Below are 17,617 nucleotides of genomic sequence, written 5' to 3' on the forward strand. Positions count from 1 at the left end.
CAGAAGAGGCCAGTTGCAGCCTGACTGACCAGGGAGTCAAACTGCTTACTAACCTGTTTAGTGTACAAAACACTAGCACTGAATGCTGGCAGAGTGGAAGTGAGTGCTAAAATACTGTCTGCATCAACATCTGTCCATCATCGTCATTTGACCATCTCATATTACTGTTAGGGGAGACCGGGGACAATTCTAATATTTTAGTAATCAAGAAGTAGAAATAGTGATCAAGATAGTAACCAATGTGCCATATTTCAGTAAGACACATTTATAAATTCCTATTATAATATTTACACACAGGAAAACATCATATTATCATCATATTATATTTATTTTAAAAAGTCATTATATTAAAGGGCGATTCTGTAAAAAAAAAAAAAGACAAAATGTATCAATAATATATCATGCTATATTTTTGTATGACACATTTGTAAGTTTTAACAGTAATAAAACGATTACATTTGCATACAGAAAAACATGTTACTTTTTTTTTAAACAAGTCAATGGTAAATGGCAGTTTTGTAAAAAAAAAATTTGACAAAATATGCTATCAATAACAATTTCTTTAACACTTATTCAAATGACTGAATAGTATTACCTCTATATGGTACTAATTGTTTTAGCATTCATGAATAATTTGTGTTTAAAGCAAAAGTCTAAGTGGCACCTACTTTATTATTATGCTAAATGGGTTAAATCCTTTCAACTAAAATATATTTATCAGCTAATAAGTCAAGGGCAGTCTTCAACAAGCTACTTTAATGAAATAGTGTTCATTTTCAATTCTAAAGGTTCATTCTTTGCAGTCATACAATTTTAATTTCATAACTAGTTATGATAAAATCCTGAATGATAAGTACCAGCAAGCAACATTAGCATTTGTAATTCATATTAACTTTTAACTAACAACCAAGAAATTATATATTATATTTTATAAATGTCTCTCTCTCTCTCTCTCTCTCTCTCTCTCTATATATATATAATGTATGTATCTGAGTCAAAGACGTTAAGATGTCCGCATCAAAAGAAATTCTACTTTTAAGGTTTCAAATAAGTTTTTGGAGAATAAAATGTCAAAATTTGGGTGAAATAATAACACAATATTTATGTAAAAATTCAAACAACATGCTTATTCTGACTTGTACATATTAAAATATATAAAAGAATAAGGGAGCATATTACATTTTATTGTGTTTTAAATGAGTAAAAAAATTCTTACTGACAAATGGGCAAAACCTAGGATAGTGGCAAATTTTAAAAATGTAAAATTACAGCTAATTAGTATTTTTGGGGTGAAAGTAATTAGTCTTTTAATATGTCATAAATTGATTTTTGTTGTAAACATGCGCGACAAGATTGTTACACTGAATGACATTTTAGTGGGTGTCTTCTGCAAATCAGGGAAAAATGTATGATATTTATTTTTTGCTAGGAAAAAGCAAAAACAAAATTGCAATTAAATTAAAAATTTTTTGGGAAAAACAACAACAATTTAAAGCAGTATTACACTTATTGTTTTTATGCTTAAACCCTTTTTCGTCTTTGACCCATCTATATATATTACTTTGTCGAACATTAACATTTCATGAAAATACTGAATAGTCTATTTTTATTCATTTATTAATTTAATCTCATCGTCTTTCGATGGCTGAAGGCTGAGAGCCAATCAAGATGTTTTCATAGGTAAACACGCCATATTAAAAGCCAGCGCTTCAAAGACGTTTCGGCTACAAGGAGAACATTTGGTCTCATTTCACTTGTCAAACATGTGAGTGTCACAACCACTCAGACAGCACAAACCATTTCCCATAAGTAAACACAGCCTGCCGTAAAGCTAAGCAAGGTAGCTGGACTCTAAGCAAACAGACAGAATCAAGCTAAACTGCTGGAGCTACTTTGCTAATGGATCTAGTAGTTATTTACTGGCAGCTGATTTATCGCCTCAAAGTGGTAAAAGTGGGTTAAAGACCATTTTAGAGAGGTTTAATGGGTCGTGGTGTCACAAATGTAGAAGCACAGATTACAAACTAAGCGGTGACAATAAAACCTGCAAAAATAATCAGTGTTTTTCCATGCAGGCTCACATGGTACATCTCGAAACAAATAAAAACGGTCTATTCTGGGCGTAGAGTATTCAAATAGATCTGAGAACGATTCAGCGTACAAGATAACAGAAAGAGAACATATGTACCCCCATTGAAAGACTTGTTTAACAAGATTAGCACGGAGATTATCGAACTTTACATGGGTCCTTTTTTCCCCTGACCTCTTTTCAACTCTTTCCAGAACACTTTCTCACCATTCCACCACATACTTCGAGCGCCGAGAGGTTTTGCATGAGATTTTAATGGGAGATGTTTGAATAAACCACAGTCATTTGTGCTTTTTTGGTAATCGTGACAGTCGTTTTAACAGCCAAATTTGACCACAGCTTTGGGCCAGTGTGTGCTTGATATTATGGGACACAGTTGTCGAGCTTGTTTACCAGTGTGTTGTTGTGACGAAGTGTTTGTATAAGTGTATAAAGGATGGCGGTTTGCCTGCACCTCTCAAACGTATGTTGGTAATACCAAGGTACTTTGAAATGTACCATGGTATTTTTTTGTAAGTAACATTTCACTATTCAAAAAGTCAACAGATTAAACGATAAAGCAAAATGTAAACAATTTAAACAAATTAAAGTGGTTACATTTTGCTTTTTCATTTAATTTGTGTGTGTGTGTGTTATATATAGCATATATATATATATATATATACACACCAAGATTGACAAAAATCACATTGTGCATACAAAAAAGCAACTACAAAAAAACCCCAATTGTATTTCAACACTATTTTATTACAGAAGTGTAGCTATTGCCATTCCCTTTGCAATTATGTATATACTTTTTACATTCAATAAACACTGACGTTTTTTTTTTTTTTAAATGTAAAAAAAAAAAATGAACGTACTGCAGGGCATAGCTGCCGTCTGATCATACTTGACTAAATTTACACGAAAAGCAGCATTGAGGTGCATTAACCTGAATATACATGTTTTATATTTTTAATGATGGCATGGGGGAGCGAGTAATGGACCAACATCCACTTTTTTCCTAATAAAACAAGCATTTTGTCACTAATAGTAGAAATGTAACTTTCATAGAATGATGTCATAGACACACGTGAAGCTTGCACCTTGCACAAGACCTGTCTGAAGATAACCATTTGATATCTATAGGCGCGTTTGCTCAAAAAGTTATATTCAGTGAAATATGGTGTCAATTATACTGTATTGTTATACAGATGTTTATTTAAATAGATCTTAAGAAAAAAATCGGAGCAGTATTTGAAACACCATGTACTGTAGTATTACAAAATCATGCTGTCATGGGAATTTATTTTTTTGTCTTTATTTGATTCATTAAGAAAAAATCTGTTGTTCGTTGAGAAAATTACCTGCATCTTCCCTCCTCTAAGACATTATATTCATAGGACAATATATATACGGGTATAACTTAAATATTAGTATATAACATTCCTTCACAAAGAACATGAATCAGTCGTTTGTTGTAACTGTGCTAGTATTTAATCACTTTATGGGCCCTGAATGGGTAAGAAATAATGTGGGCCATTTACTCAGTTAAGTTCAGATATGTGCTCACTTTGAGATGGAGAGTTTTAAGGATTTTATTTCCATTGTAATACACTGTATTATTTACTTATTTATTTAGGTAGAGAATACAAATGTGCGAAAATAACAAAACGCTCCACAAACAATCCAAGAGTTTCAATGGTAAAAGAGGTTGGGATTTTTCCACTCACGTGCTCCAGATTCTAACCTGTCTAAATAGTTCAAAACATCTGTCCGAAGAGAGGCCATTTGCCCTTTTTTGGCCTTTTGCAGTGAGAAAACGGCATGCTGAAACACCCCATCCCCTTCAGTCGCAACAAAAAAACACCAAAGGAGCATCTAACATAACTACACCAGTACGTTTGTAGGTTTACACACTGCCATCATCCTCTGTCCATAAAGTGCTCTCTTTAGTCCTGGGGAATGACTGACGGAAATGAGGGACAAGTCTGAATGTTTGTTTTGTTTTCAGTAGACGTAGCCCTCGTTGTACGGGTGCGGGTTGCAGTAGCCGCTCTCTTGAATGTACGCCATGTTCTCATCGAAGTGTGACAACGGCACAGTGTCTTCCTCGTTGATCTGCCGCTCCAGGTCGGTCTTCAGCACCGGACGCTGATTGTCAGGGAAGGCCATGGAGAACAAAGCCTCGGGGTCGCAGACAAACTTATACACGTATCTTTCACCTGCCACCTTATTATCAATGTTGAAAACAGTTGAGCTGCTTAATATTTTTTGTGGAAACTGTGATCATTTTCTTCTACAGGACTCTTTGATGAACAAAAAGTTTGTTTATTTGAAATAGACATCTTTTGTAACAATATAAATGTCTTAACTGTAACTTTTGATCAACTGCATGCATCCTTTTGAACAATAGTGTATTCAGACCTCAGCACTGTAGCTGAGCGTAACATTTTCTTATAAGCATATTAGCATCATCATAATTAAAAAGCAGCTTATTATGGAAAAAAAGAAAACTTATGCCAAAAGGAAAGTATTTTGAAAACAGGTTATGATGAATTTTAGTATGTGTCAGAAGATTTAGCTTAGCTTGTTAGCCTACATTACCTTTTGCATGATGCCTTTTTCATAGTAGTAGCGCAATGATCTGCTAAGCTTGTCGTAGTTCATGGCAGGTCGATTCTTTTGAATTCCCCAACGCCGTGCCACCTTTGAAGCAAAATAACTAAGTTGTTACAAATGAGCTTTCATCACAAGTTTCTCTCAAACATTACGTAAAAATAAGATCTAACACCCACTCATTACTAAACTAGCCCTCGAAAACAAAGCATTGACAGGTCTGCAGCTAAACCCTGTCAGGGGTGAAATACAAGACGGCTTCCTCTCATTGGCCACAGCCATGTACTCATACCTCTAGTCAGAGATGTGTTCATTAGGAACAGCAGATCGTGGCAGATGTTCCTGCACCTGTCCACACGACCACCCACCTGTGCAACCTCCTTTTCAAATCTCCCTCCCACTACTCTCCCAGAGCCCCGCGCTGTGGGCCTTTTTCACTCTACTGCGGTTCATTCACGCCTTGCACCCGCCCAGCCAATCCCAACGGCCCACAGTCACCTGATGGCATGAATGACTCCCCTGTTCTCTACAGCTGCCCTGTGGACCAACGCCAGTACACACACACACACACATATATACAGGACTAACAAATCCCACTGTTGCTGATAGTTTACACAAACACACCTGTCCGCACTTTCCAAACACTTCAGACTTTTTGGAGAGTCGACATGTTGAAATACTTAATTTTTTGGATGGACATAACAGACACTTTTGAACAAACAAATGAAGAGTCTCTCTAGGAATCAAAACTTGCATATAGTGTGGAGATACTTTAAATTTAGTAACGATAATCAGATAATGATTCAATTAAGCAATATATAATCTCCTAAAATTATTTTAACCCTATAAAGCCGACTGTATCATATTTGATCCACAAAATTCAAAAGCCTCTATATTATCAGCATGATTAAAACTGCAACTGCAGCATATCCTTGCTCAATTTGGGCCTCTGAATAAAACAGTTTTTTTCCCCATGAGCTCCATATTCTCTTATATCTCAAAATATGAACCATAAAAGCCTGCAGTATCAAATATGATATTCAGTAAAAAAAAATTTAAAAAAAAGATTAAAGGCTCAATAAAATGTTCCATTTCCTTGGTTGAAAAATGTAATATTGAGGCTAGTTAGTACCTCCTCAGGCTCAATAAGTTTAAACTCCATGCCCCGGCCTGTCCACGCAATGAAGTGTGAATTTGAGGGGTCATCCAATAGGGCCACCAAAAACTGCCAGAGCTGCAGCGAGCCTCGTCTCTGATAGGTTGGGCCTTCACGGTACAGCACCGCCTCCTGCTTTATATCACCTGTGGGAGGACAAATTATAAAAGGCGTTAAATCTCATAGCCCAATCCCATAATGCCTAGGGGCAAGACATCATCATGGTGAAGCTGGGCATAAAAAAAATTCTTAAGCCTTTACAATAAAAATTAAAGGAATGGCGCAGCCTTCTGTGGATAAAGTTGTAATTTTATATGTTACATGTCTGGAGGTTCATACAGTATTCAAGATTATAGACGACTGTACAGCACACACAGAAAAATAAGGGGCCAGAATTTTACCTTTTGGGGTACAACAGCTTGTCCCTGGAGCAGTCCCCTTAAAAGGACATATTTGTACCTTTTTTACCCCTAATAGGTACATATTAGTATCTTAAGGATATGTATTACTACTCTAAGGTACTAATATGTACCTATTGGGGTAAAAAAGGTACAAATATGTCCTTTTAAAGCTAATCTTTCCCGTGAACTGCCAAAATACAGACAGCATGTTACATGTCCCACCAGAGACAGTAATATACTGGACCATTGTTACTCCACAATAAAGGATGCATATCGCTCGGTCCCCAGAGCAGTGGTAGGACTCTCTGACCACTGCCTGGTTCATCTTATACCGACTTACAGGCATAAACTTAAATCTGCTAAACCTGTAGTATCTGATTCTGATTTTAAGGGTACTGCTCCAGGGACAAGCTGTTGCACCCCAAAAGGTACAATTTTAAACCCCTTTTCATCTGTGTAAAGAGTCAACTTATTATTCAATAAATAATATTTAACAGCACATAAATATCTTTTTAAGAAAGATATATTTTGTGCATAAACAAAGATATTTTTAGAAAGATTAATGAGTAAATGAGTAAATAAATATAAAAACATACCTTCAACCTTCTCTGGTACAACGCAAGTGTCGTCATAGAAGTGCCTTGCAACTTTGTCGAACATACATCCTATTGAATAAAGACATTGAGATATTGTTATAATCTGACTTTAAACATTTAATACAACTTCAAATCAGACACTTTAAATAATAAAATAGCCATATAAGATCAAATATATTACTCTGTGTGGATAGTTACCCTCTGTTCTGTTATTGTGGGCCAGATATCCTTCTTGTCTAAGATATACAGAGTGACAGCTAGGCACTTCTGAAAAAGAAAAACAAAACAAAAAAGCATTTTAAAAATGTGGAAAAAAATGATGCATGGGCTCAGCTAATAACTAAAACCCATATGTATGCATGTATGTATGTATGTATGTATGTATACAGTATATGTATTTATTTGCTTATAATTATTTTCCATTTTAAGGCAATGCAAAAAAAAAAAATCCTCCAGCAATTTCATATTCAAAAGAGTAGGTTAAAACATTATGGACAACAGATTTGTGAGGATTAACCGCAGTGGACGCCTTGTGCTCCGAGTCAGTCATGTTGTTTGTTGGAGCTGTGATTCAATCAAAGCAAGACAGCTTAAGTGAATGCTCCATAAAACATCTAACCCTGTTCATTTGGACCTATAAAGATCTCTCAGGGTTTCATTCAAGTAATGGGCCTGTCGAGGAAATTACCACTGATTAAATTAGCCGCTGACTGCCCAGTCCTTACACAGCTCACAACAAACAAACTCCTTTATGAGGCAGAATAAATGCTTCTAAATGGCTGGGAGGGGATGCAAAACATGTCAATGATCTCCTCCACTGATGTAAAGAACCAATGCAGACAAATCACTTACACATATGAAGCCTTCATCACTTTATTTGTTAGCTTTTAGTGTGTCTAATTTATAGATAATAAATAGACAAAATGTTATAGATAACAATGCCAACATAAAATGTCAAATTTAAAGAGTATGTACCTACAAAAAAAATCTCTATTTTAAATACCAATTAATTACAGATTTTCAGGGTATGTCATAATAAAAAACTTTTATATTGAAAACAGTCTATAACATTAATTTTGTTTAAAAATATAATGAATTTGAATTTGTTGCTTTGACATTAAGTAAACAGAAAAGGCCCCGGTATTACTGCTATTATCCTCAGGTTGTGTTTTACAGATTTACATAATCAACAGGAAACAGCTGAGATGCAGCGCTGCATTCTTTCCTGACAGGCTGCTGCTTCCATTTTTATGAATGAAAACCAAAAGCCTCTTCATTCATGCCAGAGCTGGGCCGACAGCCTGGGGGTCCCTGGGGGAGAGATTAGGGGCCCCTGTCTTTTCCAGCCAGGCCCTCAGGAAATGAGATCAGACCTAAATTTCCTAATAACACGTTAATTCTATTAATCTCCCGTCCCTAATAAAGTCGCTATCTGGCTGTATGTGTACCCAAAAGAAAACAAAAGAAAAATGATGTTCAGACTGTTTCCTGTTAGTTTAGAGAAGTACATACTGTCTCCATACCATTATAAATCATGCTTTAATTTTTTTTATAAAACATTTCTTATTTATTCTATTCTATTTATTTATTTTTCTGTTTAATTATTTTAGGGTCTGTTCATGTTTTTGAAAGAGGCTGCATTTATTTGCACAAAATACAGTAAAAACAGCAATATTGTGAAAAATTATTAGAATTTAAACTGTTTTCTATTGTAATATATTTTAAAAAGTCATTTTTTTCCTGTGATGGCAAAGCTGAATTTTCAGCAGTCACAACTGCAGTCTTTAGTGTCACATGATCCTTCAGAAACCATTCTAATATGCTGACTTAATAAACATTTCCTTTTATCATCAATGTTGAAAACAGTTGAGCGGCTTAATATTTTGTGGAAACGTTACAGATCAAGCAATATACTGCTCTGTCAGCATTAGCAGACATGTAAACAGACAGAAACGAAACTCACCTGAGTCGTAGGTGAAGTCGCGAGGCTCTTGTTTGATCACCATGGAGTGCGGGTACGTCTGGGGGAGCGGCGCCCCCACCATGGCCGGATGTTCGAAGAGGGGGTCGCCATACTCCTGCTTGAACCCCTGAGGAGGGAAGGGGATGCTGGGTTCCGACATCTGTCTGTGATACATGGGCCGTCTGTCCCGCGACATCGAAGGAGAGGGGAAGGAATGACACGGCTCCGACAACTGCCGCCGAAATCTGAACAAAACACTGAATAGAATAAGTCTCATACATGATCTATCTATCTATCTATCTATCATTCGTCTGTCTGTCTGTCTGTCTGTCTATCTATCTATCTATCTATCTTTCGTCTGTCTGTCTGTCTGTCTGTCAGAAGTGTTTTGATAATTGGCAGTACCTGTGGTCCATGGGGTAAGCACTGTCAGGGAGGGGCTGCGGGGGTGCGAGGTGAGGGTACGTCCTGTCTGGTTTCGGGGTGGGGGCAGCAGAGGGAGACCCATGCTGGCCAGGGGACACGGGTGTGCTGCAGGGGGTAGACACTGGGCTGGAGGCCTTCATTCCCGAGGGATGCTTCTGCTCGTAGGCACTGGAGACACCAGGGAACAAGAGCGGTTTAAGTTAGTCTTTCCTGAGGGCCTTTCAGGCTACTGAGATTATTAGACTGTGCTAGACTTTATTGCTGGAAAATTAAAAAAACATAAGCGCTAAAGCTTTTTGACTGCAGCATACTGTATAATGCATGCTAAACTGGTATTTCAAAAATGGCTGGAAATTACGTTTTTTTTATATATCTTTTGAATTACATGTTTTTAATGAAAAATAAATAAATGCACAACATTTTTTCAAAATAATACAAAAATATGTATAAAAGACACAAAAGGCACAATTGTGATAAAAATTTTATTCATAAGACAAAAAGTGTTAGAATTATAATTTATATAATAATATTAACAATAATAATAAATTATAATACATATATAATATTTTTATATGATAAAAAAAACTATTTATATATACTACTGTTTAAAAGTGTGAGGTCAGTCTCTTATGCTAACCAGGGCTGCATTTAATATAGTAAAAACAGGAATATTGTGAAATATTTATTACATATTTAAAATAACTGTTCTATTTGATTTCAAACTGTAGTTTGTTCCTGTGATGCAAAGCTGAATTTTCAGCATCATTACTCCAGTTTTCAGTGTCACATGATCCTTCAGAAATCATTCTAATATGCTGATTGGGTGCTCAAGTAACATTTCTTAATATCAATGTTGAAAAAATCAATATTTTTTTAGAAACTATTTTATGTTTTTTGTAGAAACTATGAATTGTTCACATAGTTCCATAATCTAACAATAAAAAAAATCCCACAATTCCCCACATCTATTCCTAGCCATCCAGCTACCAGATCTCCACCCCTCACATCCCATAATCGACAGGGTACCAAAGAGAAACCATCTGATATCTTGTCAGATATAAACCTTAAAGCAATTATACTCCATTCAGAAACATTAAAAGACAAGGAAGGAACAGGCTTCTATGGGGCTTGACAATCTCCAAGGCACCTCTGAAGAGAACATCATTATCACAGAGGTTGTTGGTTCAGCTTGAGTGCCATCTGCAATATGAGGGCAGGTTGGCTCCTCCAGCGAAATAAAACATCCAAGTGAAATGTCATAAATTTAAAATCAAATCAATAGGAAGATGACTGTAACCAAGGAACCGTGTTTGCCGTAGACGCTTGTCCAAGTGGAAAAGCCATTTATTGCACTTAATGCACCGTAGCGTAATTTCTTGTTTTTCTTTTTTGTGTTTTCTTCCCCCTTTCCAATTTCAGGTGGATCTCATTCAAATCATTTCGAACAGCACCTGCTGTACAGTTGCCTTTGAGTAAATAACTAAAGGAAAACTATTATTATTGTGCTTTTTTCCCCCATAAATCTTTAAGACTATTCTTGGCTCAGGCTGAAAAACTCACATCTATGCCAAGACCCCATCTGCCTTAGGGCTGTTCTGTCAAATGAACGTCTGTGCTTTTATTCAGCCTTTAGTCATATATAAAAAGGTGAAATACACACCCACTGTAACACCTTAGTGTCGGAGGTGAACCTGTGCTTTATTCGAACCCCTGAAAATTCAGCGTCACAAGCAGCGTGATTAACAAACCCAACATTTGCATTCAGAAAATAGTAATTTTTTTTCCACAAAACATCTGTAATTAGGAAAATAAAACACCCTAAATTGACATATAATGGGTAAAAATAGTTTGTTAAATGGTATCGGTATTGCAAATGTATGTAGACATATTCGACCCATTTAACTCTTTCACACCAGCTGCCGAGGCTGAATTTGCAAACAAAAACGTGTGATGTTAGTGTCGCTCTGACAGCTGAAAACCTAACGTTTAGAGCTGATTTTCGCTGCTTTGGTGCAAAAACACTTATGGTTTCATGCAAATTTCTCTCAGACATCACAGTCTAGCATGTCTAGCATCCGTCTTGTTACTCTCTGTATTTTCTTTATAACACCTGATGCATGTAAGTTACACAATAACTTGGTGTTATAAACAAGATTTGATAATTTAAAAGAAGAACAAGGGGTGTGTGTGTGATTCTGTTTAAATGTGTTTCTGCATTACGGTACCTGATGTTATACAGGCATTTCTCCCCATAGTGGAGTCTGAAGGGCCTCTCCTGACTGCAGGCTGAGCCCAGATCAGTACACGGACTGTGGGGCTCCCTCTTTATCCTCAACTGCAGCCCGTGGAACGCCACTGAGAAAGAGACAAGTGTATGGATGTTTAAACAGAACATCAAAATGAAATCATGGCTAAAGAATATAACAGTGAACAATAAGATTCTCACTATATTCATTACTCAAAGGATGCAGAAGTGTCATTTAAAACTGCAATCATTCTCTTGCTCACACAAGGCATCTGCAGGTGAAGTTGAGGTGACCTTACAACATTTACCTTCTTTTATGCATTCACCAAAAATCATTAGATTTCTGTTTGCATGCAAAAAGTTGGTATTTTTAGCAAAGGTTTCTTGTAACTAATCGCCAAAAAAAGTGCTCACATGAACAAGGTCAGACACATATGTAATAATAATAAAACCTATTAAATATAAATCTGCATCAATTCAGTAACCAAATTAAATAAAAAAACATCTTTAAAGCAACATTTAAGTAAATTCAGCACTGTTTTTCCTCAGCACACATGAATGAGATTTTTGTCATTCAGAAATTTGAATAACAACTGTTGTCAAGATTAAACCAAATTAAATAGTGTTACAAATGTATTTGAACATTTCTGCTTACTTCTAAAGGTAATCTAATACTTTGATACTACATGAAAAAAGGGAAGAAAAATAAAAGCATAAATAGAAAGCACTTCATTTATTTGACTGGATTTGTGTAATCTAAGAGTTACGAATACAAATATTAATGTCTAAAGTAAAAACCTTAATTGATTTGGCAGTCTTCTGAAATTTTAAATGGTCTTTTTAGGATGTGTCGTTGTTCATGATAGTGGATTCTAAAAGTAGCAGTGTGGATGAATAATTTATACTTGAGAAGACGTCTTGACGGACCATATTAAGAAGCACGTAGACAGACGAAGAAAAAAATGCCATAATTGATTTTACGCAAAGGCATACGCGTAAACGAATCAATACAAAATCTGTTAGCATCACAGGACGTCATACATGCAGGATGTCATTCCAGGATTGCAACAATTACACGTGCATTGATTGGTGTTAATGGACAACATTTTTGTCAAGTCGTTTATGACATTTACTTTCAATTTTTTGTATCCTTGCAATTTATGAGATGCATTTAAACCCCCCTGAGTACATCAGATGTCAACTGAAGTGGGCAACACCTCAGAGAAGAAGAAAAAAAAGAAACAGAAGCAGTGGTACATTGAATAAAATAAAGAGCTCTTACAAAATCAAAACGACATCTTGAGTATAGCAAAATATTAATTTCTCAAATCTCAACTTGTTATGCTAAATATTCACAAATGATTTCCATTGTTATGACGTTTACTAAACATTCATGTTCCATTCTGTGAAAAGTTACATTTCTTTCCATTAAGCTGCACTCTTATAGATTTAATTTTCATAAATCAATAGCTTGGATATTTCTGATTCAACGCTAAATGTAGCACCTCCACCTAAATTCCATTCAAAATGTTACCGAACACCATTTTCACTGTTCCCTGTGTTACACGAAAGTGCATTTGGGTAAAAAACACAACTTTTCTAAGTGTCAAACTGTGTCTTTTTTTACTGTGCTGATGGTCGTGCGTTTTCTCACCCTTCTCTCTTTCTCACTCTCACCACTTCGCTGACTGTTACTCGCTGATAATAGATTCAGTCACACCTTCTTCTTAAACACTCTGGGCTTGAATTACGATGGCCTTTACAAAAGGGCAAAAAACTAAAATATAATCACTGTTTGATCACACTTCCCCAGCCAAAAAAATCACTATTATACTAGTGTTTAAATCGATTGATTTTTTTTACAGTAAGACCACCAATTCTCTTAACAATTACAAATGCATTTAAAATAAAAGTAAATACAATACAATTTAAAAATGCGGGGTCTGGAAGATTTTTTTTTTTTTATCTCTTATGCTCACCAAGGCAGCATTTACCTGATCAAAAATACAGTAAAACTGTTAAATATTATTAAAATTCACAATATGTTTTCTTTTATATTATTTGAATATGTTTTAAAATGTAGTTTATTCTTGTGACGGCAAAGCAGAATTTCCAGCTATTTTCATTATTCCATTCTTCAGTGTCACATGATCATTCAGAAACCAAATATGCTGATTTGGTGCTTTGGTGCTCTTTCAGGATTTGATGAATAGAAAGTTCAATATAACTTATTTGAAATAGAAGTTTATTTTAAAAATATTTTTTTGCATCTCTACTGTCACTTTTGATCAATTTAACGCATCCTTGCTAATTAAAAACATGAATTTCTTTAAATAAAATACTGTCCCCAAACTTTTAAATGGTAAAAGTAAACAATGTATATATTACAAATCTTCAAATGATACAAATAATTTGACAAACAACCAGTTTATCAGGCCACGCACGTCTAGTGTGCAGCAGCAGTTTGAGAGGTGTATTTTCTGGCTGTGTTATCCCTGTATATCCCATTTCGAGGTGCTTTGTGAGAAAGGACCACATGAAACGGAAGTGATCCACTGGCATTGTCGACTCAGACCCATATGGGAGGGCCAGGATGCCCATTCAAGAGCCCAAACGCCATGCCCTCGCTCTACCTCCATCTGCCTGTCCCTCCTCTCCACCCCTATTCTGCCCACAATGCCAACTAACACCCTGCAGTTACAACGTTTTTGCTTAAATATACATTTTGGAATGGAATATTTACTTAATAATAAAGAACAAAAATAAAGAATAATGTTCATATAGATGCAAAAAAAGGCTTCCTTGAGTGACATTTCATTTCTCTTTTGTCACGGTCTACGCTCACAATAAAGTCTAGCTCCCACTAAGGAAGGAATATAGGACAATAGCCCATTATCAGCAAACACTAGTATATTTTATTTGCCTAATGAGCTTGAGTTATCTAGAAAGACAAAGCCCCCCTTCTTCTCCTCTACATCCTCTGTAGCAGAGTCTGTTTTGGCTCCTCTTTAAGACATAAGCTGGACTCGCTCCCCACTGTGCCTCATTCAGTCCATGCCACTTCCGACACTGGCACTGGCTCTGCCACGACCACTGCGCGCCAACTTTACTTCCTATGCCCATTTAAAGGCCTATTGCTTCTGGCTGCACTCGCTGAGAAGGTACACAACCTAGAGAACACACGCCGCTCGTGCTTTCTCTCTCAGTTTATTCAGCAGCGAACGACAACATGTCGTAAACGAGCGCAAACGTGAGCTGCGTTTGCAAATTTTCGCACAAAATCATCAAAGTTGAGCTTCTTTTAGTCAGGCCTTTCTACAGTGTGTCTACGTTTTGCAAAATATAAGCTACTATTTTGTGCATTTAAGAGCCACAGTGCAAGAAAAAAGGTCACACTTACAGTTTTCACTCTGAAAGTCTGGAACAAACTGCTCATCATTGTCAGGAACTTGAGCTGGGAGAAACAAAAAGAGAGAGAAAAGGGTAAATAAACATAAACATATATTTGGTTTCCACAAGTTGAGCTAACACAATCTCTACTCTAATAATCACTTTAATGAGTAATTTCCTCCAATAATCCTCTGTAATTGAAACACTAATGATCTGAAGTTCTCAGACCAACCCATAAAGACATTTATTGGTTTAAAACAGACAAAACATATCCTCTAATTATGTCAGTAATTTAATTTCAACTTAATTTGTTGGACAAGGAAGGCTTTTGCGTGTGAAACGCAACCCATATGTGTCTCAGTCGTTCACTTTGACATCCAGCTACATAATTCACTGATATGTGTGTATTAAAATAGTTTGAGAATTAAAAAACAAAAATAAAACAAACCAGGAAACCTAAAGAAAAACACCTTGCCTTGTGATCAAATGTGCTTTACACAGCGTCTTCATAAGGATAGCCAGGCAGCGAGAAAACACCTATTGTTCACACTGTCTAATTGGGACACATCCCCACTGGTGAATGCACCTGTACCTGCCGCGACGGCTGGCGTCCAAACAGAGCACGTTCCCCTACCTTTCCCTCTCTCATAGCTAATGCTAAAATAATGAAGCCTTCATATGGAGCTCAATTAAGCACATTCATGTTTATATCACATGCGTTTGCACTCTTGCAAGAGTTCTGTTGATTATTGCTTGTTCAGCTCGACACAAAGGCGCACTGTGGCAGAGGAGAGCACGAGACCTCGCTGCATGGGGCTATTAGCACATTTATTCCTCTGTGCTAAAACTGGATTTTCATTTTCACAACAACAGTAACAAGTCGCAACACGCACAAATCAGCATTTGCTTTGTGTATGGCAACAAGTTTTGCTCGGCTACTTGGATTTTTCGGCTTTTTGGAAATGGGAGTGTTTTCTCATGTCTATGTAAATTGTAATGCATTCATATCTGATGTACGGTAAATATGGGAGAATTTTTAACTGAAAAACCGCTTGTGAATTTTTATTTGTTCAAAAATATAGATGATACTGGGCTACACTGTAAAATTAAATTTTTCTAAGTTGTAAATAAAACTTTATTGGAGTACATTTCACAAGATACTATTTTAGTAGTCTTTATACTTCAAAATTTCACTACTTGCTATTTCTTTGAAATTATTTGCGAAATTTAATAGCAATTTCTGAGTAAAAACATCCAATTATTTTCAGAGTAGTTGTTATAAGGTTTTTATCTTAGTACCTTTTTAAGTCAAAACTCTAATTCAAACAAGAGACAACTGCATAATGAAGATATATTATAACTGAAAAGTTAAAATACAATAGATTTTTTAATATATAAATGTCAAGTCAGGGCAGGTTTTCACATTTGCTTTAATATTTATAATATTTGTAGGCCAAAACAATAGTTTATTATTTATTTATTTTATTTTTTTACATTTTTTCTGTAAAAAAATGCTTAATTGCAGGTTTTTCTATGACAACTTACCCCATAGAGGCCCACATGTATTCAATTAACTGCATCTTTGATTCCTGGGCAATAATGGTTAAAATAGAAATAGATCAATAATACATATAAATGTGTGTGCATATGCAGTAATTGACTTTCATTAATAAAAAAACCTACAAAACAAAAAAATATTCACTTGACTAAAAAGTGTGACAACTAGCCCCAGTCTACTATAAAGCATGCAACTATAAAGCATGCATTAAGTACCAATTTATCTTTACAGTATTTGTCAGTGTTTTGAAAAGGCAAGTCGAGCACAACCGCAGCAGATGTCTTTACTGGTTGAACTCAACAAGAAATAACACTGCCATTTCTCTGGCTGGTTCCAAAGCAAACACAATCAAAGTAAAATTAAACAATCCCCTCACCAGATCAGGAGAGAATGAACAGGAAAGAAAGACCAAGTGCATTAAGAGTCAGAAAAGTAGCGTAAACATCAGTTAAAGAGAGGAAAGCTGAGAGGAAGGGAAAGACTGAGCTGCAGCCAGTATTCTCAGCAGGGTGAATGAGTCAACCTGTGAATGGGACAGCTGATCCCAGCACCCCTCCTGAGGCTAGCTAAGGTGTTGGAGCATGTCCACCAGCTAAAGAAAAAAAGAGAAGAGCAGAAAACACGCGAAGTGCAGCGCCAGGCGAACGGCGTAAATTCAACTACATAAAGAGACTCAGAATCACTTCTCTGCCAAACAAAGAGGAAAAGATACAGAGAAATCAGATAAAAGTCAAACTAGAAAACAATGAAATCACTATATAAAAAAAAACTACTAGTAAATCCAATAAACTAAATCCTGATATGACATATTCAGTGATCGTTTCAGAGTCTTTTTTTTAAGTTTTCTAGACGTAATAAGTGACTGTCAGCTGTCTCTGGCCAAAATGACACATGTACGTCAAATGACGAGCCACCAGCTCTTTAGCCTGCTGCCGGAAATTCTGTCCGTCGCTCATATGTCTTCTCCTTCTTTCCAATTACCTGAGCTAATAAATCTCTGAAATGAAACCGCTAGTTCTTCGTTTGGGTTCTAATGGACAGGAAGTCATATATTAAATCTATTTGCGATTTATTTCGAATCTTTGGGCGCTGCGGCTGATGGATGTAAGACAGGTTGAATTGTACTCCTCACTGTAATATCTACTGCAGCGACTACTTTTTTTTTTTGTTCCTCCGCACACTTTTTTTTTTTTCC

The 17,617-nt window shown here is 36.0% G+C and overlaps 1 protein-coding gene across 4 annotated transcripts in view; it reads right to left on the bottom strand.

The window, feature by feature from the left end:
* Nucleotides 1-3,715: 3,715 nt before the first annotated feature.
* LOC107730861 (ETS translocation variant 1-like) overlaps nucleotides 3,716-17,617 on the bottom strand; it is an 18,527-nt gene continuing 4,625 nt past the window's right edge. For 2 of the 4 annotated variants that reach the window (XM_016541819.1, XM_016541816.1), the window contains 9 exons: nucleotides 14,875-14,928; nucleotides 11,455-11,584; nucleotides 9,209-9,397; nucleotides 8,804-9,060; nucleotides 7,039-7,107; nucleotides 6,841-6,909; nucleotides 5,820-5,989; nucleotides 4,676-4,777; nucleotides 3,716-4,300 (listed from right to left, as the gene is read on the bottom strand). In XM_016541819.1, the coding sequence (XP_016397305.1) occupies nucleotides 4,079-4,300; nucleotides 4,676-4,777; nucleotides 5,820-5,989; nucleotides 6,841-6,909; nucleotides 7,039-7,107; nucleotides 8,804-9,060; nucleotides 9,209-9,397; nucleotides 11,455-11,584; nucleotides 14,875-14,928 (1,262 nt within the window). In that variant the 3' untranslated portion in view covers nucleotides 3,716-4,078. The remainder of the gene's footprint in view (nucleotides 4,301-4,675; nucleotides 4,778-5,819; nucleotides 5,990-6,840; nucleotides 6,910-7,038; nucleotides 7,108-8,803; nucleotides 9,061-9,208; nucleotides 9,398-11,454; nucleotides 11,585-14,874; nucleotides 14,929-17,617) is intronic. The other 2 variants (XM_016541817.1, XM_016541818.1) reach the window with 1 other exon arrangement.

Source organism: Sinocyclocheilus rhinocerous, unplaced genomic scaffold (genome assembly GCF_001515625.1).
Source record: "Sinocyclocheilus rhinocerous isolate Xijiao unplaced genomic scaffold, SAMN03320098_v1.1 scaffold938, whole genome shotgun sequence".
Taxonomy (NCBI): domain Eukaryota; kingdom Metazoa; phylum Chordata; class Actinopteri; order Cypriniformes; family Cyprinidae; genus Sinocyclocheilus; species Sinocyclocheilus rhinocerous.